Below are 23,262 nucleotides of genomic sequence, written 5' to 3' on the forward strand. Positions count from 1 at the left end.
AAACACAAGAGCTACCAGGCTACTTGGTGAGTTGTAGAACAAGATCTGGGTTTTTGAAAGTAATTTCAGTCAGAATGGTTTAGGTTGCAGTATTTTCAAGAATTGATCTTGAGACAGCAAATGTATGCATTTCTGTAAAGGTCAACAACTCTATACTTACATTGTCAAATGCTTGTAAACCCCTTACATGTGGATTCTTGGCTATAAGTATGAAATCCAAGATGTACGCCTGAACAGGGACTTGAACCCTGGACCCTCAGATTAAAAGTCTGATGCTCTACCTACCGACTGAGCTATCCAGGCTCTGCTTGGAGTCCTTGTAACAGCTGGAAACCCCCTGAAATGGGAAATACTATATCTGAAGAAACTACAAGATATGACAATGAACCATAGGGGGTGCCAGAGCTTAGATGAACATTTTGTGTGTGCGAACTGGTGGTACCCTAACAGGGATTTTCTCTTAAACACAATAGCTACCAGGCTACTTGGTGAGTTGTAGAACAAGATGTGGGTTTTTGAAAGCAATTTCAGTCAAAATGCTTTAAGTTGCAGCATTTTCAAGAATTGATCTTGAGACAGCAAATATATGCCTTTCTGTAAAGTTCAACAGCTCTATACTTACATAATCAAGTGCTTGTAAACCCTTTACATGTGGATTCTTGACTATAAGTATGAAATCCAAGATGTACACCTGAAAAGGGACTTGAACCCTGGACCCCCCTAGGGCCAAAACCAAAATTTCCAGGGCGGGCGGGCGAAACGAGACCCTCCATTTCCGTACAGCCCCGTACAGCCCCAATGCCCAGGTATGCGCGGCGGCGTTCCGAAGCTCGCCGCGGCCGGGCCGGCCCCCTTAAAAATCGGCGGGCGGGCCGGGCAGGTGCAGAGCGGATCCCCGCCCGCCACGCCGCCGCCGCCGTCCCGCCGCCGCGCACGGCGGCCGTGCGGCGGCCCCCCAAAGAAGGCCGTTCTCCGCTCGCAGCGCGGGCTCCATCCACAGTGTGGCGCCCGGGGGTAGGGTCGAGAACCGTACGCAGGCGGAGGGGGGGGGCCGTACAGCCCCGCATTGGCCGAGCCCGCGCGTCCGTCGAAGTGGCGCGATTTTGGGAGGGGCCAGGCGGCCGAAACGTGGACCGGCCGTACAGGACCCACAGATTCCCTTTGCTGCTGGCGTCGGGCCTTCGGCGCCACCAACCTGTCGGAGCGGGGATGGCGCCAGCGTGGCAGGGGGCGGGAAGGGAAAAACGGGAAAGGTTCACGCATTGGCCGAGCCCGCACGTCCGTCAAAGTGGCGCATTTTTGGGAGGGCCAAGCGTCCGAAACGTGGACCGGCCGTACAGGACCCATAGACTCCCTTTGCCGCTGCCGTCGGGCCAGAACTAAAAAAAAATACGCCACTTATTTTAATATAATGTTAAAATTATTATTTAACCCGTTTGCAAATATAGATTCCAGACCCCTAATGTGAAATAAAAAATTAATCTCCCACTTCCAGGCTGGGGGGGTCTTGGTCACAGACCTCTCCCCAGGAAGAGGGCCTCTTGCTGGGTAAGAGTGCTGGAACGATGACCCCCCTGCTGGAGCTCTGACATGCATAAGGCAACATCTCTAAATGTTTGGTAGGACAGGTTACAGTTTGTAACAGTGGTAGCCACATGCTGAACTTCATAAGACAATGTTATATTTATTAAAAATAACCTACCGCGATATGTACACTTTAGATGTACGTACGCTACCGTGTTATGTACACTTTATATGTACGTACGCTAATGCGTTTTGTACACTTTATATGTACGTACGCTACCGCGTTATGTACACTTTATATGTACGTACGCTACTGCGTTATGTACACTTTATATGTACGTACGCTAATGCGTTATGTACACTTTATATGTACGTACGCTACCGCGTTATGTACACTTTATATGTACGTACGCTACTGCGTTATGTACACTTTATATGTACGTACGCTAATGCGTTATGTACACTTTATATGTACGTACGCTACCGCGTTATGTACACTTTATATGTACGTACGCTACCGCGTTATGTACACTTTATATGTACGTACGCTACCGCGTTATGTACAATTTATATGTACGTACGCTACCGCGTTATGTACACTTTATATGTACGTACGCTACCGCGTTATGTACACTTTATATGTACGTACGCTACCGCATTATGTACAATTTATATGTATGTACGCTACCGCGTTATGTACATTTTAGATGTAGGGCAGCTACCGCGTTATGTACACTTTATATGTACGTACGTTACCGCGTTATGTACATTTTATACGTACGTACGCTACCGCGTTATGTACATTTTAGATGTAGGGCAGCTACCGCGTTATGTACACTTTATATGTACGTACGCTACCGCGTTATGTACAATTTATATGTAAGTACGCTACCGCGTTATGTACACTTTATATGTACGTACGCTACCGCGTTATGTACACTTTATATGTACGTACGTTACCGCGTTATGTACATTTTATATGTACGTACGCTACCGCGTTATGTACATTTTAGATGTAGGGCAGCTACCGCGTTATGTACACTTTATATGTACGTACGCTACCGCGTTATGTACACTTTATATGTACGTACGCTACCGCGTTATGTACACTTTATATGTACGTACGCTACCGCGTTATGTACAATTTAGATGTACGTACGCTACCGCGTTATGTACACTTTATATGTACGTACGCTACCGCGTTATGTACAATTTAGATGTACGTACGCTACCGCGTTATGTACACTTTATATGTACGTACGCTACCGCGTTATGTACACTTTATATGTACGTACGTTACCGCGTTATGTACATTTTATATGTACGTACGCTACCGCGTTATGTACATTTTAGATGTAGGGCAGCTACCGCGTTATGTACACTTTATATGTACGTACGCTACCGCGTTATGTACACTTTATATGTACGTACGCTACCGCGTTATGTACAATTTAGATGTACGTACGCTACCGCGTTATGTACGCTTCAGATTTACGCCAGCTACCGCGTTATGTACACTTTATATGTACGTACGCTACCGCGTTATGTACATTTAGGACCTAAAAAAAACACCACTTTTTAAAAGATAATGTTCAAATTATTATTAAATCTGTTTGCAAATATAGCTTCCAGACCCCTAATGTGAAATTTTAAAAAAAAAAATTTAATCTCCCACTTCCAGGCTGGGGGGGGGTCTCAGTCAGAGACCTCTCCCCAGGAAAAGTGCCTCTCGCTGGTCTAGAGTGCTTGACTGGACCCCCCTTCTGGAAGTCTGCCTTACCATAGGCATAATTTGAGCTACTCCTGTTAAATTCGTATCCACGCCATGCTGGAGACAGAACTCAAAAAAAATACGCCACTTATTTTAATATAATGTTAAAATTATTATTTAACCCGTTTGCAAATATAGCTTCCAGACCCCTAATGTGAAATTTAAAAAAAAAAAATTTAATCTCCCACTTCCAGGCTGGGGGGGTCTCAGTCAGAGACCTCTCCCCAGGAAAAGTGCCTCTCGCTGGGCTAGAGTGCTTGACTGGACCCCCCTTCTGGAAGTCTGCCTTACCATAGGCATAATTTGAGCTACTCCTGTTAAATTCGTATCCACGCCATGCTGGAGACAGAACTCAAAAAAAATACGCCACTTATTTTAATATAATGTTAAAATTATTATTTAACCCGTTTGCAAATATAGCTTCCAGACCCCTAATGTGAAATTTAAAAAAAAAAAATTTAATCTCCCACTTCCAGGCTGGGGGGGTCTCAGTCAGAGACCTCTCCCCAGGAAAAGTGCCTCTCGCTGGGCTAGAGTGCTTGACTGGACCCCCCTTCTGGAAGTCTGCCTTACCATAGGCATAATTTGAGCTACTCCTGTTAAATTCGTATCCACGCCATGCTGGAGACAGAACTCAAAAAAAATACGCCACTTATTTTAATATAATGTTAAAATTATTATTTAACCCGTTTGCAAATATAGCTTCCAGACCCTTAATGTGAAATTTAAAAAAAAAAAAATTAATCTCCCACTTCCAGGCTGGGGGGGTCTCTGTCACACACCTCTTCCCAGGAAGAGTGCCTCTCGCTGGGCTAGAGTGCTGGAACGATGACCCCCCCTGCTGGAGCTCATTCCAGTGAGATGCTGACCGATCGTTCCCCCGGGGACAGGTTTTGGCAGCATCTCATCCACAAAACCTGCGCTGTTTTAAGAAAACTGTAGGAAATAAATGAGTGATAAGCTAAGTTAAGCTCTTACCACTACTCACAGACATTTTGACACATTTAAAAATTCCACCTCCAGGCTGGGGGGGTCTCTGTCAGAGACCTCTCCCTAGGAAGAGTGCCTCTCGCTGGGCTAGAGTGCTGGAACGATGACCCCCCCTGCTGGAGCTCTGACATACATCAGGCAACATCTCTAAATGTTTGGTAGAGCAGGTTACAGTTTATATTTATTAAAAATAACCTACTGCGATATGTACACTTTATATGTACGGCAGCTACGCCGTTATGTACACTTTAGATGTACGTCAGCTACTGCATTATGTACATCTAGAACCGAAAAAAAAAACGCCACTTTTTAAAAGATAATGTTCAAATTATTATTAAATCTGTTTCCAAATATCCCTTCCAGAGTCCTATTAAGAAATTAGAAAAATATTTCAAAGTACAAGATGTTTATTTGCTTTAATTTTGTAAATGAAAATATGATGGCCGAGGTGAGATTCGAACCCTGCTCCTCTGGGTGGCAGGCAGTGTTGTTATCCACTCTGCTACACCCCTTAGCCCCTATATATAGGGGGCAGAGAACCGTTTTGTACTTCCATGTTGCCTGTACAGCCTCCCTCCTTCTGTACACCTTGGCCCTCTGTGTTGTCCTGCTCTAACTCTACTCCTCAGGTGTGCCTAGTTGGCTGAGGGGGTGTGGCCCACACCTGCAGCTCGTTGCAGGCGGCTTCCTCTGGCTTCTTAAGCAGAGCGCTGACAGATGGAAGACGCCAGAGCCTTAAGCAGTGGTGGTACGACGTGGCCTCTGACCCAACTCCTGAAAACCTGCTGGTGAGTTTTTTCATCTTTGAACTTTGAACTAATTTTGGATCTCCCTGTTTTTGTCACAGTTTTTGGTGCTTCTGGATCCTGCTGGTTCTTCCCTCATTCTGGTCAATCCATCTGTCACCCACTTCTGCCCAGCTTTATGGTAAGCAGTGCAGCTTCTAGTAGTTCTCCTGGTTCACCTTTCAGAGTCACTTACTCTTCTTCTCTTTGCAGTCTCTCCAGCCGTGACGTTCTGACCCTGCCGAGTTGTCCATAGTCCCGTCCGTTATAGCTGCCTGTTTCCTAAATAAACATTTTAAAACTGTGCTTTGCTTCCCGATCATATCTGCATGTGGGCTCGTCATCTGAAAACCATGACAGTACCAAGTTTGGTACACTTCTTTTTAGGAGGCCCTGATTAAGGCCTCATTAAGGTCAAAAACCCAGCTGCTGGAAGACAAAATATAGAGCTAGATGGGCTCCAATGGGCTTGTTTCGATCGTCTCCATTTACTGTTTCGTTTGGTACCAAGTTTGTGAGGCTACGATGCTCCTCTGCTAAACAGTGGCACATAACACTGCTTTCTAGGAGGCCCCATTGAGGCCTCCTAAGCAAGGTGAAAAAACAAGCTGGTGGGAGACAAAGGAAAAAGCTACATGGACTCAAGTGGGCTTGTTTCGATCGTCTCTATTTACTCTTTCATTTGGTACCAAGTTTGTGAGGCTACGATGCTGCTTTGCTAAACAGTGGCCCAGAACACTGGTTTCTAGGAGGCCTATTGAGGCCTCCTAACTAAGGTGAAAAACCCAGCTGCTGGGAGACAAAGGAAAAAGCTACATGGGCTCAAGTGGGCTTGTTTCGATCGTCTCTATGTACTCTTTCGTTTGGTACCAAGTTTGTGAGGCTACGATGCTGCTTTGCTAAACAGTGGCCCAGAACACTGGTTTCTAGGAGGCCTATTGAGGCCTCCTAACTAAGGTGAAAAACCCAGCTGCTGGGAGACAAAGGAAAAAGCTACATGGGCTCAAGTGGGCTTGTTTCGATCGTCTTTATTTACTCTTTCGTTTGGTACCAAGTTTGTGAGGCTACGATGCTGCTTTGCTAAACAGTGGCCCAGAACACTGGTTTCTAGGAGGCCTATTGAGGCCTCCTAACTAAGGTGAAAAACCCAGCTGCTGGGAGACAAAGGAAAAAGCTACATGGGCTCAAGTGGGCTTGTTTCGATCGTCTCTATGTACTCTTTCGTTTGGTACCAAGTTTGTGAGGCTACGATGCTGCTTTGCTAAACAGTGGCACAGAACACTGGTTTCTAGGAGGCCCTATTGAGCCTCCTAAGCAAGGTGAAAAACCCAGCTGCTGGGAGACAAAGGAAAAAGCTACATGGCCTCAAGTGGGCTTGTTTCGATCGTCTCTATTTACTGTTTCGTTTGGTACCAAGTTTGTGAGGCTACGATGCTCCTTTGCTAAACAGTGGCACATAACACTGGTTTATAGGAGGCCCCATTGAGGCCTCCTAAGCAAGGTGAAAAACCCAGCTGCTGGGAGACAAAGGAAAAAGCTACATGGGCTCAAGTGGGCTTGTTTCGATCGTCTTTATTTACTCTTTCGTTTGGTACCAAGTTTGTGAGGCTACGATGCTCCTATGCTGAACAGTGGCACAAAACACACTGCTTCTCTGTGTTTTGTGCATCTCTTTTTCATACTTCAAACGGTTGCCATTCTTAGACGCAAGCACCCAGAGGCACAAAAATCACAGACGGCGGTTGAGGGGTGAGCTAGAACTCATATCTAAAGTTTGGTATCACTGCGCATAAATAAACCTTTCTTCCTCAGCTTTTGAGACTCAAATACTGTCTTGAACCCTTAGGAAGTTGGCTGAATTTTTTGGGGCAAACAGCTTTTGTTGTTTTTTTTCACAGGAGGCTGATTTTAACATATTTTGTAGGTGACCTTATGAGGAGCAGAACCTGTGATTTTGAACTCCCTGGGTGGTTCCACGTGGACACAGTGGGGGTCAAAAGGTGAAAATTTGCAACCTTTGATGGCACACAGCTCACACACGGTTTGTCTGTTCCAGCTCAAACTCGGCATACAGGAGCCCCTTTGAGGCATCTACCAACGGGTAAGAGCTCATACCTGTATCCCCTTCCTATAGCTACTTCCTTTTAGCAATGAGATAAGAAGATGTGGTTAGTGGCATGTTGTAGAGCACTTCCAGGAAATGAGCATTTATAAGTTTGGTCCAAATCCATGAGCTGCAAAGGCCTCAATTATCAAAAATCAAATATTGCTTGGCTGGTGGCATAGCTCCAGAAACAAAACGGGCCCAGATTTCCACTCTTGGCCATATGCTGCAGTACCATTCCCCACCACCATTGGTGCTATTGATATTTGGACAGGCCTGTACACCATCCCTCCTTCTGTACACCTTCCATTGTAAAGCAATGGAACCAGTTCTGTACAGCCTCCCTCCTTATGTACGCCTTGGCCCCTAAAAAACACGCATAATTAATTAAGCCACGGTCTCGGCCAATAGCAGAAGCTTCCCCACTTTTCCCTTCCCGCCCGTAGTTGGTTCGTGCAGTGCTCTTTCCGACACGTTGGTGGCGCTATGCTGGGTGGGCTAATAAGCCATTGTAAAGCAATGGGACCAGTTCCGGACAGCCTCCCTCCTTCTGTACACCTTCCATTGTAAAGCAATGGAACCAGTTCTGTACAGCCTCCCTCCTTATGTACGCCTTGGCCCCTAAAAAACACGCATAATTAATTAAGCCACGGTCTCGGCCAATAGCAGAAGCTTCCCCACTTTTCCCTTCCCGCCCGTAGTTGGTTCGTGCAGTGCTCTTTCCGACACGTTGGTGGCGCTATGCTGGGTGGGCTAATAAGCCATTGTAAAGCAATGGGACCAGTTCCGGACAGCCTCCCTCCTTCTGTACACCTTCCATTGTAAAGCAATGGAACCAGTTCTGTACACCCTCCCTCCTTATGTACGCCTTGGCCCCTAAAAAACACGCATAATTAATTAAGCCACGGTCTCGGCCAATAGCAGAAGCTTCCCCACTTTTCCCTTCCCGCCCGTAGTTGGTCCGTGCAGTGCTCTTTCCGACACGTTGGTGGCGCTATGCTGGGTGGGCCAATAAGCCATTGTAAAGCAATGGAACGAGTTCCGGACAGCCTCCCTCCTTCTGTACACCTTCCATTGTAAAGCAATGGAAATAGTTCTGTACAGCCTCCCTCCTTATGTACGCCTTGGCCCCTAAAAAACGCCCCTAATTAAATAAGCCACGGTCTCGGCCAATAGCAGAAGCTTCCCCACCCCTCCGTAGTTGTGTTCGTGCAGTGCACTTTCCGACACGTTGGTGGCGCTATCCTGGGCGGTCTAATCCGTTGTAACGTACGGCTATCCTTCCTTTCGTACGCGCCCCCCCCTCCGACACCCCCCGATACGCTAAATCTAGAAGAGAGCGCCATCACATGGTGCACGGAAGGCGGCACGCCCGTACGAAACGCCGACTTGGACCAAGCGGGCGAAATGCTGGAGCTTTTATTGCGCGCGTACGTACACTACCTCGTAACGAACACATACATACAGATTGTATGTGTAAATCCGTACGTACGGTATTCAAAATCATTGCGGCTGTACGGCCGAAGGCGTCGTTTCGTACGATTTTCCCTTGACCCTCAGATTAAAAGTCTGATGCTCTACCGACTGAGCTATCCAGGGTCTCCTTTGAGTCCTTGTAACAGCGTGAAACCCCCTGAAATGGGAAATACTATATCTGAAGAAACCACAAGATATGACAATGAACCATAGGGGGTGCCAGAGCTTAGATGAACATTTAGTGTGTGCGAACTGGTGGTACCCTAACAGGGATTTTCTCTTAAACACAATAGCTACCAGGCTACTTGGTGAGTTGTAGAACAAGATCTGGGTTTTTGAAAGCAATTTCAGTCAGAATGCTTTAGGTTGCAGCATTTTCAAGAATTGATTTTGAGAAAGCAAATGTATGCATTTCTGTAAAGGTCAACAGCTCTATACTTACATAATCAAGTGCTTGTAAACCCTTTACATGTGGATTCTTGACTATGACAATGAACCATAGGGGGTGCCAGAGCTTAGATGAACATTTTGTGTGTGCGTACTGGTGGTACACTAACAGGGATTTTCTCTTAAACACAAGAGCTACCAGGCTACTTGGTGAGTTGTAGAACAAGATGTGAGTTTTTGAAAGCGATTTCAGTCAGAATGGTTTAGGTTGCAGCATTTTCAAGAATTGATCTTGAGACAGCAAATATATGCCTTTCTGTAAAGTTCAACAGCTCTATACTTACATTGTCAAATGCTTGTAAACCCCTTACATGTGGATTCTTGACTATAAGTATGAAATCCAAGTTGTACGCCTGAACAGGGACTTGAACCCTGGACCCTCAGATTAAAAGTCTGATGCTCTACCGACTGAGCTATCCAGGCTCTGCTTTGAGTCCTTGTAACAGCTGGAAACCCCCTGAAATGGGAAATACTATATCTGAAGAAACTACAAGATATGACAATGAACCATAGGGGGTGCCAGAGCTTAGATGAACATTTTGTGTGTGCGTACTGGTGGTACCCTAACAGGGATTTTCTTTTAAACACAATAGCTACCAGGCTACTTGGTGAGTTGTAGAACAAGATGTGGGTTTTTGAAAGAAATTTCAGTCAGAATGGTTTAGGTTGCAGCATTTTCAAGAATTGATCTTGAGACAGCAAATATATGCCTTTCTGTAAAGTTTAACAGCTCTATACTTACATTGTCAAATGCTTGTAAACCCCTTACATGTGGATTCTTGACTATAAGTATGAAATCCAAGTTGTACGCCTGAACAGGGACTTGAACCATGGACCCTCAGATTAAAAGTCTGATGCTCTACCGACTGAGCTATCCAGGCTCTGCTTTGAGTTCTTGTAACAGCTGGAAACCCCCTGAAATGGGAAATACTATATCTGAAGAAACTACAAGATATGACAATGAACCATAGGGGGTGCCAGAGCTTAGATGAACATTTGGTGTGTGCGAACTGGTGGTACACTAACAGGGATTTTCTCTTAAACACAATAGCTACCAGGCTACTTGGTGAGTTGTAGAACAAGATATGGGTTTTTGAAAGTAATTTCAGTCAGAATGGTTTAGGTTGCAGCATTTTCAAGAATTGATCTTGAGACAGCAAATATATGCCTTTCTGTAAAGTTCAACAGCTCTATACTTACATTGTCAAATGCTTGTAAACACCTTACATGTGGATTCTTGACTATAAGTATGAAATCCAAGATGTACGCCTGAACAGGGACTTGAACCCTGGACCCTCAGATTAAAAGTCTGATGCTCTACCGACTGAGCTATCCAGGCTCTGCTTTGAGTCCTTGTAACAGCTGGAAACCCCCTGAAATGGGAAATACTATATCTGAAGAAACTACAAGATATGACAATGAACCATAGGGGGTGCCAGAGCTTAGATGAACATTTTGTGTGTGCGAACTGGTGGTACACTAACAGGGATTTTCTCTTAAACACAATAGCTACCAGGCTACTTGGTGAGTTGTAGAACAAGATGTGGGTTTTTGAAAGTGATTTCAGTCAGAATGGTTTAGGTTGCAGCATTTTCAAGAATTGATCTTGAGACAGCAAATGTATGCCTTTCTGTAAAGTTCAACAGCTCTATACTTACATTGTCAAATGCTTGTAAACCCCTTACATGTGGATTCTTGACTATAAGTATGAAATCCAAGTTGTACGCCTGAACAGGGACTTGAACCCTGGACCCTCAGATTAAAAGTCTGATGCTCTACCGACTGAGCTATCCAGGCTCTGCTTTGAGTCCTTGTAACAGCTGGAAACCCCCTGAAATGGGAAATACTATATCTGAAGAAACTACAAGATATGACAATGAACCATAGGGGGTGCCAGAGCTTAGATGAACATTTTGTGTGTGCGAACTGGTGGTACACTAACAGGGATTTTCTCTTAAACACAATAGCTACCAGGCTACTTGGTGAGTTGTAGAACAAGATCTGGGTTTTTGAAAGTAATTTCAGTCAGAATGGTTTAGGTTGCAGCATTTTCAAGAATTGATCTTGAGACAGCAAATATATGCCTTTCTGTAAAGTTCAACAGCTCTATACTTACATTGTCAATTGCTTGTAAACCCCTTACATGTGGATTCTTGACTATAAGTATGAAATCCAAGATGTACGCCTGAACAGGGACTTGAACCCTGGACCCTCAGATTAAAAGTCTGATGCTCTACCGACTGAGCTATCCAGGCTCTGCTTTGAGTTCTTGTAACAGCTGGAAACCCCCTGAAATGGGAAATACTATATCTGAAGAAACTACAAGATATGACAATGAACCATAGGGGGTGCCAGAGCTTAGATGAACATTTAGTGTGTGCGAACTGGTGGTACCCTAACAGGGATTTTCTCTTAAACACAATAGCTACCAGGCTACTTGGTGAGTTGTAGAACAAGATCTGGGTTTTTGAAAGCGATTTCAGTCAGAATGGTTTAGGTTGCAGCATTTTCAAGAATTGATCTTGAGACAGCAAATATATGCCTTTCTGTAAAGTTCAACAGCTCTATACGTACATTGTCAATTGCTTGTACACCTCTTACATGTGGATTCTTGACTATAAGTATGAAATCCAAGATGTACGCCTGAAAAGGGACTTGAACCCTGGACCCTCAGATTAAAAGTCTGATGCTCTACCGACTGAGCTATCCAGGCTCTTCTTTGATTCCTTGTAACAGCTGGAAACCCCCTGAAATGGGAAATACTATATCTGAAGAAACTACAAGATATGACAATGAACCATAGGGGGTGCCAGAGTTTAGATGAACATTTTGTGTGTGCGAACTGGTGGTACACTAACAGGGATTTTCTCTTAAACACAATAGCTACCAGGCTACTTGGTGAGTTGTAGAACAAGATGTGGGTTTTTGAAAGTGATTTCAGTCAGAATGGTTTAGGTTGCAGCATTTTCAAGAATTGATCTTGAGACAGCAAATGTATGCCTTTCTGTAAAGTTCAACAGCTCTATACTTACATTGTCAAATGCTTGTAAACCCCTTACATGTGGATTCTTGACTATAAGTATGAAATCCAAGTTGTACGCCTGAACAAGGACTTGAACCATGGACCCTCAGATTAAAAGTCTGATGCTCTACCGAATGAGCTATCCAGGCTCTGCTTTGAGTCCTTGTAACAGCTGGAAACCCCCTGAAATGGGAAATACTATATCTGAAGAAACTACAAGATATGACAATGAACCATAGGGGGTGCCAGAGCTTAGATGAACATTTAGTGTGTGCGAACTGGTGGTACCCTAACAGGGATTTTCTCTTAAACACAATAGCTACCAGGCTACTTGGTGAGTTGTAGAACAAGATCTGGGTTTTTGAAAGCAATTTCAGTCAGAATGCTTTAGGTTGCAGCATTTTCAAGAATTGATTTTGAGAAAGCAAATGTATGCATTTCTGTAAAGGTCAACAGCTCTATACTTACATAATCAAGTGCTTGTAAACCCTTTACATGTGGATTCTTGACTATGACAATGAACCATAGGGGGTGCCAGAGCTTAGATGAACATTTTGTGTGTGCGTACTGGTGGTACACTAACAGGGATTTTCTCTTAAACACAAGAGCTACCAGGCTACTTGGTGAGTTGTAGAACAAGATGTGAGTTTTTGAAAGCGATTTCAGTCAGAATGGTTTAGGTTGCAGCATTTTCAAGAATTGATCTTGAGACAGCAAATATATGCCTTTCTGTAAAGTTCAACAGCTCTATACTTACATTGTCAAATGCTTGTAAACACCTTACATGTGGATTCTTGACTATAAGTATGAAATCCAAGATGTACGCCTGAACAGGGACTTGAACCCTGGACCCTCAGATTAAAAGTCTGATGCTCTACCGACTGAGCTATCCAGGCTCTGCTTTGAGTCCTTGTAACAGCTGGAAACCCCCTGAAATGGGAAATACTATATCTGAAGAAACTACAAGATATGACAATGAACCATAGGGGGTGCCAGAGCTTAGATGAACATTTTGTGTGTGCGTACTGGTGGTACCCTAACAGGGATTTTCTTTTAAACACAATAGCTACCAGGCTACTTGGTGAGTTGTAGAACAAGATGTGGGTTTTTGAAAGAAATTTCAGTCAGAATGGTTTAGGTTGCAGCATTTTCAAGAATTGATCTTGAGACAGCAAATATATGCCTTTCTGTAAAGTTTAACAGCTCTATACTTACATTGTCAAATGCTTGTAAACCCCTTACATGTGGATTCTTGACTATAAGTATGAAATCCAAGTTGTACGCCTGAACAGGGACTTGAACCATGGACCCTCAGATTAAAAGTCTGATGCTCTACCGACTGAGCTATCCAGGCTCTGCTTTGAGTCCTTGTAACAGCTGGAAACCCCCTGAAATGGGAAATACTATATCTGAAGAAACTACAAGATATGACAATGAACCATAGGGGGTGCCAGAGCTTAGATGAACATTTTGTGTGTGCGAACTGGTGGTACACTAACAGGGATTTTCTCTTAAACACAATAGCTACCAGGCTACTTGGTGAGTTGTAGAACAAGATGTGGGTTTTTGAAAGTGATTTCAGTCAGAATGGTTTAGGTTGCAGCATTTTCAAGAATTGATCTTGAGACAGCAAATATATGCCTTTCTGTAAAGTTCAACAGCTCTATACTTACATTGTCAAATGCTTGTAAACCCCTTACATGTGGATTCTTGACTATAAGTATGAAATCCAAGTTGTACGCCTGAACAGGGACTTGAACCCTGGACCCTCAGATTAAAAGTCTGATGCTCTACCGACTGAGCTATCCAGGCTCTGCTTTGAGTCCTTGTAACAGCTGGAAACCCCCTGAAATGGGAAATACTATATCTGAAGAAACTACAAGATATGACAATGAACCATAGGGGGTGCCAGAGCTTACATGAACATTTTGTGTGTGCGAACTGGTGGTACACTAACAGGGATTTTCTCTTAAACACAATAGCTACCAGGCTACTTGGTGAGTTGTAGAACAAGATCTGGGTTTTTGAAAGTAATTTCAGTCAGAATGGTTTAGGTTGCAGCATTTTCAAGAATTGATCTTGAGACAGCAAATATATGCCTTTCTGTAAAGTTCAACAGCTCTATACTTACATTGTCAATTGCTTGTAAACCCCTTACATGTGGATTCTTGACTATAAGTATGAAATCCAAGATGTACGCCTGAACAGGGACTTGAACCCTGGACCCTCAGATTAAAAGTCTGATGCTCTACCGACTGAGCTATCCAGGCTCTGCTTTGAGTTCTTGTAACAGCTGGAAACCCCCTGAAATGGGAAATACTATATCTGAAGAAACTACAAGATATGACAATGAACCATAGGGGGTGCCAGAGCTTAGATGAACATTTTGTGTGTGCGAACTGGTGGTACCCTAACAGGGATCTTCTCTTAAACACAATAGCTACCAGGCTACTTGGTGAGTTGTAGAACAAGATCTGGGTTTTTGAAAGCAATTTCAGTCAGAATGGTTTAGGTTGCAGCATTTTCAAGAATTGATCTTGAGACAGCAAATATATGCCTTTCTGTAAAGTTCAACAGCTCTATACTTACATTGTCAAATGCTTGTAAACACCTTACATGTGGATTCTTGACTATAAGTATGAAATCCAAGATGTACGCCTGAACAGGGACTTGAACCCTGGACCCTCAGATTAAAAGTCTGATGCTCTACCGACTGAGCTATCCAGGCTCTGCTTTGAGTCCTTGTAACAGCTGGAAACCCCCTGAAATGGGAAATACTATATCTGAAGAAACTACAAGATATGACAATGAACCATAGGGGGTGCCAGAGCTTAGATGAACATTTGTGTGTGCGTAACTGGTGGTACCCTAACAGGGATTTTCTCTTAAACACAATAGCTACCAGGCTACTTGGTGAGTTGTAGAACAAGATGTGGGTTTTTGAAAGGAATTTCAGTCAGAATGGTTTAGGTTGCAGCATTTTCAAGAATTGATCTTGAGACAGCAAATATATGCCTTTCTGTAAAGTTCAACAGCTCTATACTTACATTGTCAAATGCTTGTAAACCCCTTACATGTGGATTCTTGACTATAAGTATGAAATCCAAGTTGTACGCCTGAACAGGGACTTGAACCCTGGACCCTCAGATTAAAAGTCTGATGCTCTACCGACTGAGCTATCCAGGCTCTGCTTTGAGTCCTTGTAACAGCTGGAAACCCCCTGAAATGGGAAATACTATATCTGAAGAAACTACAAGATATGACAATGAACCATAGGGGGTGCCAGAGCTTAGATGAACATTTTGTGTGTGCGAACTGGTGGTACACTAACAGGGATTTTCTTTTAAACACAATAGCTACCAGGCTACTTGGTGAGTTGTAGAACAAGATCTGGGTTTTTTGAAAGTGAATTTCAGTCAGAATGGTTTAGGTTGCAGCATTTTCAAGAATTGATCTTGAGACAGCAAATGTATGCCTTTCTGTAAAGTTCAACAGCTCTATACTTACATTGTCAATGCTTGTAAACCCCTTACATGTGGATTCTTGACTATAAGTATGAAATCCAAGATTGTACGCCTGAACAGGGACTTGAACCCTGGACCCTCAGATTAAAAGTCTGATGCTCTACCGACTGAGCTATCCAGGCTCTGCTTTGAGTCCTTGTAACAGCTGGAAACCCCCTGAAATGGGAAATACTATATCTGAAGAAACTACAAGATATGACAATGAACCATAGGGGGTGCCAGAGCTTAGATGAACATTTTGTGTGTGCGAACTGGTGGTACCCTAACAGGGATTTTCTCTTAAACACAAGAGCTACCAGGCTACTTGGTGAGTTGTAGAACAAGATCTGGGTTTTTGAAAGCAATTTCAGTCAGAATGGTTTAGGTTGCAGCATTTTCAAGAATTGATCTTGAGACAGCAAATGTATGCATTTCTGTAAAGGTCAACAGCTCTATACTTACATTGTCAATTGCTTGTAAACCCCTTACATGTGGATTCTTGACTATAAGTATGAAATCCAAGATGTACGCCTGAACAGGGACTTGAACCCTGGACCCTCAGATTAAAAGTCTGATGCTCTACCGACTGAGCTATCCAGGCTCTGCTTTGAGTCCTTGTAACAGCTGGAAACCCCCTGAAATGGGAAATACTATATCTGAAGAAACTACAAGATATGACAATGAACCATAGGGGGTGCCAGAGCTTAGATGAACATTTTGTGTGTGCGAACTGGTGGTACACTAACAGGGATTTTCTCTTAAACACAATAGCTACCAGGCTACTTGGTGAGTTGTAGAACAAGATCTGGGTTTTTTGAAAGCGATTTCAGTCAGAATGGTTTAGGTTGCAGCATTTTCAAGAATTGATCTTGAGACAGCAAATATATGCCTTTCTGTAAAGGTTCAACAGCTCTATACTTACATTGTCAAGTGCTTGTAAACCCCTTACATGTGGATTCTTGACTATAAGTATGAAATCCAAGATGTACGCCTGAACAGGGACTTGAACCCTGGACCCTCAGATTAAAAGTCTGATGCTCTACCGACTGAGCTATCCAGGCTCTGCTTTTGAGTCCTTGTAACAGCTGGAAACCCCCTGAAATGGGAAATACTATATCTGAAGAAACTACAAGATATGACAATGAACCATAGGGGGTGCCAGAGCTTAGATGAACATTTTAGTGTGTGCGAACTGGTGGTACCCTAACAGGGATTTTCTCTTAAACACAATAGCTACCAGGCTACTTGGTGAGTTGTAGAACAAGATCTGGGTTTTTGAAAGCTAATTTCAGTCAGAATGCTTTAGGTTGCAGCATTTTCAAGAATTGATCTTTGAGACAGCAAATGTATGCATTTCTGTAAAGGTCAACAGCTCTATACTTACATTAATCAAGTGCTTGTAAACCCTTTACATGTGGATTCTTGACTATGACAATGAACCATAGGGGGTGCCAGAGCTTAGATGAACATTTTGTGTGTGCGAACTGGTGGTACCCTAACAGGGATTTTCTCTTAAACACAAGAGCTACCAGGCTACTTGGTGAGTTGTAGAACAAGATCTGGGTTTTTGAAAGCAATTTCAGTCAGAATGCTTTAGGTTGCAGCATTTTCAAGAATTGATCTTGAGACAGCAAATATATGCCTTTCTGTAAAGTTCAACAGCTCTATACTTACATTGTCAAGTGCTTGTAAACCCTTACATGTGGATTCTTGACTATAAGTATGAAATCCAAGATGTACTGCCTGAACAGGGACTTGAACCCTGGACCCTCAGATTAAAAGTCTGATGCTCTACCGACTGAGCTATCCAGGCTCTGCTTTGAGTCCTTGTAACAGCTGGAAACCCCCTGAAATGGGAAATACTATATCTGAAGAAACTACAAGATATGACAATGAACCATAGGGGGTGCCAGAGCTTAGATGAACATTTTGTGTGTGCGAACTGGTGGTACCCTAACAGGGATTTTCTCTTAAACACAATAGCTACCAGGCTACTTGGTGAGTTGTAGAACAAGATCTGGGTTTTTGAAAGCGAATTTCAGTCAGAATGGTTTAGGTTGCAGCATTTTCAAGAATTGATCTTGAGACAGCAAATATATGCCTTTCTGTAAAGTTCAACAGCTCTATACTTACATTGTCAATTGCTTGTAAACCCCTTACATGTGGATTCTTGACTATAAGTATGAAATCCAAGATGTACGCCTGAACAGGGACTTGAACCCTGGACCCTCAGATTAAAAGTCTGATGCTCTACCGACTGAGCTATCCAGGCTCTGCTTTGAGTCCTTGTAACAGCTGGAAACCCCCTGAAATGGGAAATACTATATCTGAAGAAACTACAAGATATGACAATGAACCATAGGGGGTGCCAGAGCTTAGATGAACATTTTGTGTGTGCGTACTGGTGGTACACTAACAGGGATTTTCTCTTAAACACAATAGCTACCAGGCTACTTGGTGAGTTGTAGAACAAGATCTGGGTTTTTGAAAGTAATTTCAGTCAGAATGGTTTAGGTTGCAGCATTTTCAAGAATTGATCTTGAGACAGCAAATATATGCCTTTCTGTAAAGTTCAACAGCTCTATACTTACATTGTCAAGTGCTTGTAAACCCTTACATGTGGATTCTTGACTATAAGTATGAAATCCAAGATGTACGCCTGAACAGGGACTTGAACCCTGGACCCTCAGATTAAAAGTCTGATGCTCTACCGACTGAGCTATCCAGGCTCTGCTTTGAGTCCTTGTAACAGCTGGAAACCCCCTGAAATGGGAAATACTATATCTGAAGAAACTACAAGATATGACAATGAACCATAGGGGGTGCCAGAGCTTAGATGAACATTTTGTGTGTGCGAACTGGTGGTACCCTAACAGGGATTTTCTCTTAAACACAATAGCTACCAGGCTACTTGGTGAGTTGTAGAACAAGATCTGGGTTTTTGAAAGCGAATTTCAGTCAGAATGGTTTAGGTTGCAGCATTTTCAAGAATTGATCTTGAGACAGCAAATATATGCCTTTCTGTAAAGTTCAACAGCTCTATACTTACATTGTCAATTGCTTGTAAACCCCTTACATGTGGATTCTTGACTATAAGTATGAAATCCAAGATGTACGCCTGAACAGGGACTTGAACCCTGGACCCTCAGATTAAAAGTCTGATGCTCTACCGACTGAGCTATCCAGGCTCTGCGTTGAGTCCTTGTAACAGCTGGAAACCCCCTGAAATGGGAAATACTATATCTGAAGAAACTACAAGATATGACAATGAACCATAGGGGGTGCCAGAGCTTAGATGAACATTTTGTGTGTGCGAACTGGTGGTACCCTAACAGGGATTTTCTCTTAAACACAATAGCTACCAGGCTACTTGGTGAGTTGTAGAACAAGATCTGGGTTTTTGAAAGCGATTTCAGTCAGAATGGTTTAGGTTGCAGCATTTTCAAGAATTGATCTTGAGACAGCAAATATATGCCTTTCTGTAAAGTTCAACAGCTCTATACGTACATTGTCAATTGCTTGTACACCTCTTACATGTGGATTCTTGACTATAAGTATGAAATCCAAGATGTACGCCTGAACAGGGACTTGAACCCTGGACCCTCAGATTAAAAGTCTGATGCTCTACCGACTGAGCTATCCAGGCTCTGCTTTGAGTCCTTGTAACAGCTGGAAACCCCCTGAAATGGGAAATACTATATCTGAAGAAACTACAAGATATGACAATGAACCATAGGGGGTGCCAGAGCTTAGATGAACATTTTGTGTGTGCGAACTGGTGGTACCCTAACAGGGATCTTCTCTTAAACACAATAGCTACCAGGCTACTTGGTGAGTTGTAGAACAAGATCTGGGTTTTTGAAAGCGATTTCAGTCAGAATGGTTTAGGTTGCAGCATTTTCAAGAATTGATCTTGAGACAGCAAATATATGCCTTTCTGTAAAGTTCAACAGCTCTATACTTACATTGTCAATTGCTTGTAAACCCTTTACATGTGGATTCTTGACTATAAGTATGAAATCCAAGATGTATGCCTGAACAGGGACTTGAAACCTGGACCCTCAGATTAAAAGTCTGATGCTCTACCGACTGAGCTATCCAGGCTCTGCTTTGAGTCCTTGTAACAGCTGGAAACCCCCTGAAATGGGAAATACTATATCTGAAGAAACTACAAGATATGACAATGAACCATAGGGGGTGCCAGAGCTTAGATGAACATTTTGTGTGTGCGAACTGGTGGTACCCTAACAGGGATTTTCTCTTAAACACAAGAGCTACCAGGCTACTTGGTGAGTTGTAGAACAAGATCTGGGTTTTTGAAAGCTATTTCAGTCAGAATGGTTTAGGTTGCAGCATTTTCAAGAATTGATCTTGAGACAGCAAATATATGCCTTTCTGTAAAGTTCAACAGCTCTATACTTACATTGTCAAATGCTTGTAAACCCCTTACATGTGGATTCTTGACTATAAGTATGAAATCCAAGATGTACGCCTGAACAGGGACTTGAACCCTGGACCCTCAGATTAAAAGTCTGATGCTCTACCGACTGAGCTATCCAGGCTCTGCTTTGAGTCCTTGTAACAGCTGGAAACCCCCTGAAATGGGAAATACTATATCTGAAGAAACTACAAGATATGACAATGAACCATAGGGGGTGCCAGAGCTTAGATGAACATTTTGTGTGTGCGAACTGGTGGTACCCTAACAGGGATTTTCTCTTAAACACAATAGCTACCAGGCTACTTGGTGAGTTGTAGAACAAGATCTGGGTTTTTGAAAGGAATTTCAGTCAGAATGCTTTAGGTTGCAGCATTTTCAAGAATTGATCTTGAGACAGCAAATATATGCCTTTCTGTAAAGTTCAACAGCTCTATACTTACATAATCAAGTGCTTGTAAACCCTTTACATGTGGATTCTTGACTATAAGTATGAAATCCAAGATGTACGCCTGAACAGGGACTTGAACCCTGGACCCTCAGATTAAAAGTCTGATGCTCTACCGACTGAGCTATCCAGGCTCTGCTTTGAGTCCTTGTAACAGCTGGAAACCCCCTGAAATGGGAAATACTATATCTGAAGAAACTACAAGATATGACAATGAACCATAGGGGGTGCCAGAGCTTAGATGAACATTTTGTGTGTGCGTACTGGTGGTACACTAACAGGGATTTTCTCTTAAACACAAGAGCTACCAGGCTACTTGGTGAGTTGTAGAACAAGATCTGGGTTTTTGAAAGTAATTTCAGTCAGAATGGTTTAGGTTGCAGCATTTTCAAGAATTGATCTTGAGACAGCAAATGTATGCATTTCTGTAAAGGTCAACAGCTCTATACTTACATAGTCAAGTGCTTGTAAACCCTTTACATGTGGATTCTTGACTATAAGTATGAAATCCAAGATGTACGCCTGAACAGGGACTTGAACCCTGGACCCTCAGATTAAAAGTCTGATGCTCTACCGACTGAGCTATCCAGGCTCTGCTTTGAGTCCTTGTAACAGCTGGAAACCCCCTGAAATGGGAAATACTATATCTGAAGAAACTACAAGATATGACAATGAACCATAGGGGGTGCCAGAGCTTAGATGAACATTTTGTGTGTGCGAACTGGTGGTACCCTAACAGGGATTTTCTCTTAAACACAAGAGCTACCAGGCTACTTGGTGAGTTGTAGAACAAGATCTGGGTTTTTGAAAGCAATTTCAGTCAGAATGCTTTAGGTTGCAGCATTTTCAAGAATTGATTTTGAGACAGCAAATGTATGCATTTCTGTAAAGGTCAACAGCTCTATACTTACATAATCAAGTGCTTGTAAACCCTTTACATGTGGATTCTTGACTATAAGTATGAAATCCAAGATGTACGCCTGAACAGGGACTTGAACCCTGGACCCTCAGATTAAAAGTCTGATGCTCTACCGACTGAGCTATCCAGGCTCTGCTTTGAGTCCTTGTAACAGCTGGAAACCCCCTGAAATGGGAAATACTATATCTGAAGAAACTACAAGATATGACAATGAACCATAGGGGGTGCCAGAGCTTAGATGAACATTTAGTGTGTGCGTACTGGTGGTACCCTAACAGGGATTTTCTCTTAAACACAATAGCTACCAGGCTACTTGGTGAGTTGTAGAACAAGATCTGGGTTTTTGAAAGTAATTTCAGTCAGAATGGTTTAGGTTGCAGCATTTTCAAGAATTGATCTTGAGACAGCAAATATATGCATTTCTGTAAAGTTCAACAGCTCTATACTTACATAATCAAGTGCTTGTAAACCCTTTACATGTGGATTCTTGACTATAAGTATGAAATCCAAGATGTACGCCTGAACAGGGACTTGAACCCTGGACCCTCAGATTAAAAGTCTGATGCTCTACCGACTGAGCTATCCAGGCTCTGCTTTGAGTCCTTGTAACAGCTGGAAACCCCCTGAAATGGGAAATACTATATCTGAAGAAACTACAAGATATGACAATGAACCATAGGGGGTGCCAGAGCTTAGATGAACATTTAGTGTGTGCGAACTGGTGGTACCCTAACAGGGATTTTCTCTTAAACACAATAGCTACCAGGCTACTTGGTGAGTTGTAGAACAAGATCTGGGTTTTTGAAAGTAATTTCAGTCAGAATGGTTTAGGTTGCAGCATTTTCAAGAATTGATCTTGAGACAGCAAATGTATGCATTTCTGTAAAGGTCAACAGCTCTATACTTACATAATCAAGTGCTTGTAAACCCTTTACATGTGGATTCTTGACTATGACAATGAACCATAGGGGGTGCCAGAGCTTAGATGAACATTTTGTGTGTGCGAACTGGTGGTACCCTAACAGGGATTTTCTCTTAAACACAAGAGCTACCAGGCTACTTGGTGAGTTGTAGAACAAGATCTGGGTTTTTGAAAGCAATTTCAGTCAGAATGGTTTAGGTTGCAGCATTTTCAAGAATTGATCTTGAGACAGCAAATGTATGCATTTCTGTAAAGGTCAACAGCTCTATACTTACATAATCAAGTGCTTGTAAACCCTTTACATGTGGATTCTTGACTATAAGTATGAAATCCAAGATGTACGCCTGAACAGGGACTTGAACCCTGGACCCTCAGATTAAAAGTCTGATGCTCTACCGACTGAGCTATCCAGGCTCTGCTTTGAGTCCTTGTAACAGCTGGAAACCCCCTGAAATGGGAAATACTATATCTGAAGAAACTACAAGATATGACAATGAACCATAGGGGGTGCCAGAGCTTAGATGAACATTTAGTGTGTGCGAACTGGTGGTACCCTAACAGGGATTTTCTCTTAAACACAATAGCTACCAGGCTACTTGGTGAGTTGTAGAACAAGATCTGGGTTTTTGAAAGCGATTTCAGTCAGAATGCTTTAGGTTGCAGCATTTTCAAGAATTGATCTTGAGACAGCAAATATATGCCTTTCTGTAAAGTTCAACAGCTCTATACTTACATTGTCAAGTGCTTGTAAACCCTTTACATGTGGATTCTTGACTATGACAATGAACCATAGGGGGTGCCAGAGCTTAGATGAACATTTTGTGTGTGCGAACTGGTGGTACCCTAACAGGGATTTTCTCTTAAACACAAGAGCTACCAGGCTACTTGGTGAGTTGTAGAACAAGATCTGGGT

General features: G+C 42.9%; 1 protein-coding gene and 23 non-coding genes across 24 annotated transcripts in view; all 24 read right to left on the bottom strand.

Annotated features, from left to right (window-relative positions):
* Positions 1–720: 720 nt before the first annotated feature.
* The window catches only part of LOC118557811, a 69,037-nt gene continuing 46,495 nt past the window's right edge, over positions 721–23,262 (bottom strand). Inside the window, exons 6-7 of the mRNA XM_036128409.1 lie at positions 1,339–1,379; positions 721–1,195 (exon numbers count right to left, since the gene is read on the bottom strand). Of these exons, the coding sequence (XP_035984302.1) occupies positions 721–1,195; positions 1,339–1,379 (516 nt within the window). The remainder of the gene's footprint in view (positions 1,196–1,338; positions 1,380–23,262) is intronic.
* trnak-uuu lies at positions 9,448–9,520 on the bottom strand. The gene has a single exon. It is a non-coding gene; the product is annotated as a tRNA-Lys (tRNA).
* trnak-uuu lies at positions 10,364–10,436 on the bottom strand. Its single transcript has one exon. It is a non-coding gene; the product is annotated as a tRNA-Lys (tRNA).
* Positions 10,822–10,894, bottom strand: trnak-uuu. The gene has a single exon. It is a non-coding gene; the product is annotated as a tRNA-Lys (tRNA).
* Positions 11,280–11,352, bottom strand: trnak-uuu. Its single transcript has one exon. It is a non-coding gene; the product is annotated as a tRNA-Lys (tRNA).
* trnak-uuu lies at positions 12,943–13,015 on the bottom strand. Its single transcript has one exon. It is a non-coding gene; the product is annotated as a tRNA-Lys (tRNA).
* On the bottom strand, positions 13,859–13,931 carry trnak-uuu. The gene has a single exon. It is a non-coding gene; the product is annotated as a tRNA-Lys (tRNA).
* Positions 14,317–14,389, bottom strand: trnak-uuu. The gene has a single exon. It is a non-coding gene; the product is annotated as a tRNA-Lys (tRNA).
* On the bottom strand, positions 14,775–14,847 carry trnak-uuu. The gene has a single exon. It is a non-coding gene; the product is annotated as a tRNA-Lys (tRNA).
* Positions 15,233–15,305, bottom strand: trnak-uuu. Its single transcript has one exon. It is a non-coding gene; the product is annotated as a tRNA-Lys (tRNA).
* Positions 15,693–15,765, bottom strand: trnak-uuu. Its single transcript has one exon. It is a non-coding gene; the product is annotated as a tRNA-Lys (tRNA).
* trnak-uuu lies at positions 16,151–16,223 on the bottom strand. Its single transcript has one exon. It is a non-coding gene; the product is annotated as a tRNA-Lys (tRNA).
* trnak-uuu lies at positions 16,611–16,683 on the bottom strand. The gene has a single exon. It is a non-coding gene; the product is annotated as a tRNA-Lys (tRNA).
* trnak-uuu lies at positions 17,363–17,435 on the bottom strand. The gene has a single exon. It is a non-coding gene; the product is annotated as a tRNA-Lys (tRNA).
* trnak-uuu lies at positions 17,822–17,894 on the bottom strand. Its single transcript has one exon. It is a non-coding gene; the product is annotated as a tRNA-Lys (tRNA).
* On the bottom strand, positions 18,279–18,351 carry trnak-uuu. The gene has a single exon. It is a non-coding gene; the product is annotated as a tRNA-Lys (tRNA).
* trnak-uuu lies at positions 18,738–18,810 on the bottom strand. The gene has a single exon. It is a non-coding gene; the product is annotated as a tRNA-Lys (tRNA).
* trnak-uuu lies at positions 19,196–19,268 on the bottom strand. The gene has a single exon. It is a non-coding gene; the product is annotated as a tRNA-Lys (tRNA).
* On the bottom strand, positions 20,112–20,184 carry trnak-uuu. Its single transcript has one exon. It is a non-coding gene; the product is annotated as a tRNA-Lys (tRNA).
* trnak-uuu lies at positions 20,570–20,642 on the bottom strand. The gene has a single exon. It is a non-coding gene; the product is annotated as a tRNA-Lys (tRNA).
* trnak-uuu lies at positions 21,028–21,100 on the bottom strand. The gene has a single exon. It is a non-coding gene; the product is annotated as a tRNA-Lys (tRNA).
* Positions 21,486–21,558, bottom strand: trnak-uuu. The gene has a single exon. It is a non-coding gene; the product is annotated as a tRNA-Lys (tRNA).
* On the bottom strand, positions 21,944–22,016 carry trnak-uuu. Its single transcript has one exon. It is a non-coding gene; the product is annotated as a tRNA-Lys (tRNA).
* trnak-uuu lies at positions 22,691–22,763 on the bottom strand. Its single transcript has one exon. It is a non-coding gene; the product is annotated as a tRNA-Lys (tRNA).

This window comes from Fundulus heteroclitus, chromosome 1 (genome assembly GCF_011125445.2).
Source record: "Fundulus heteroclitus isolate FHET01 chromosome 1, MU-UCD_Fhet_4.1, whole genome shotgun sequence".
NCBI classification, from domain to species: Eukaryota; Metazoa; Chordata; class Actinopteri; order Cyprinodontiformes; family Fundulidae; genus Fundulus; species Fundulus heteroclitus.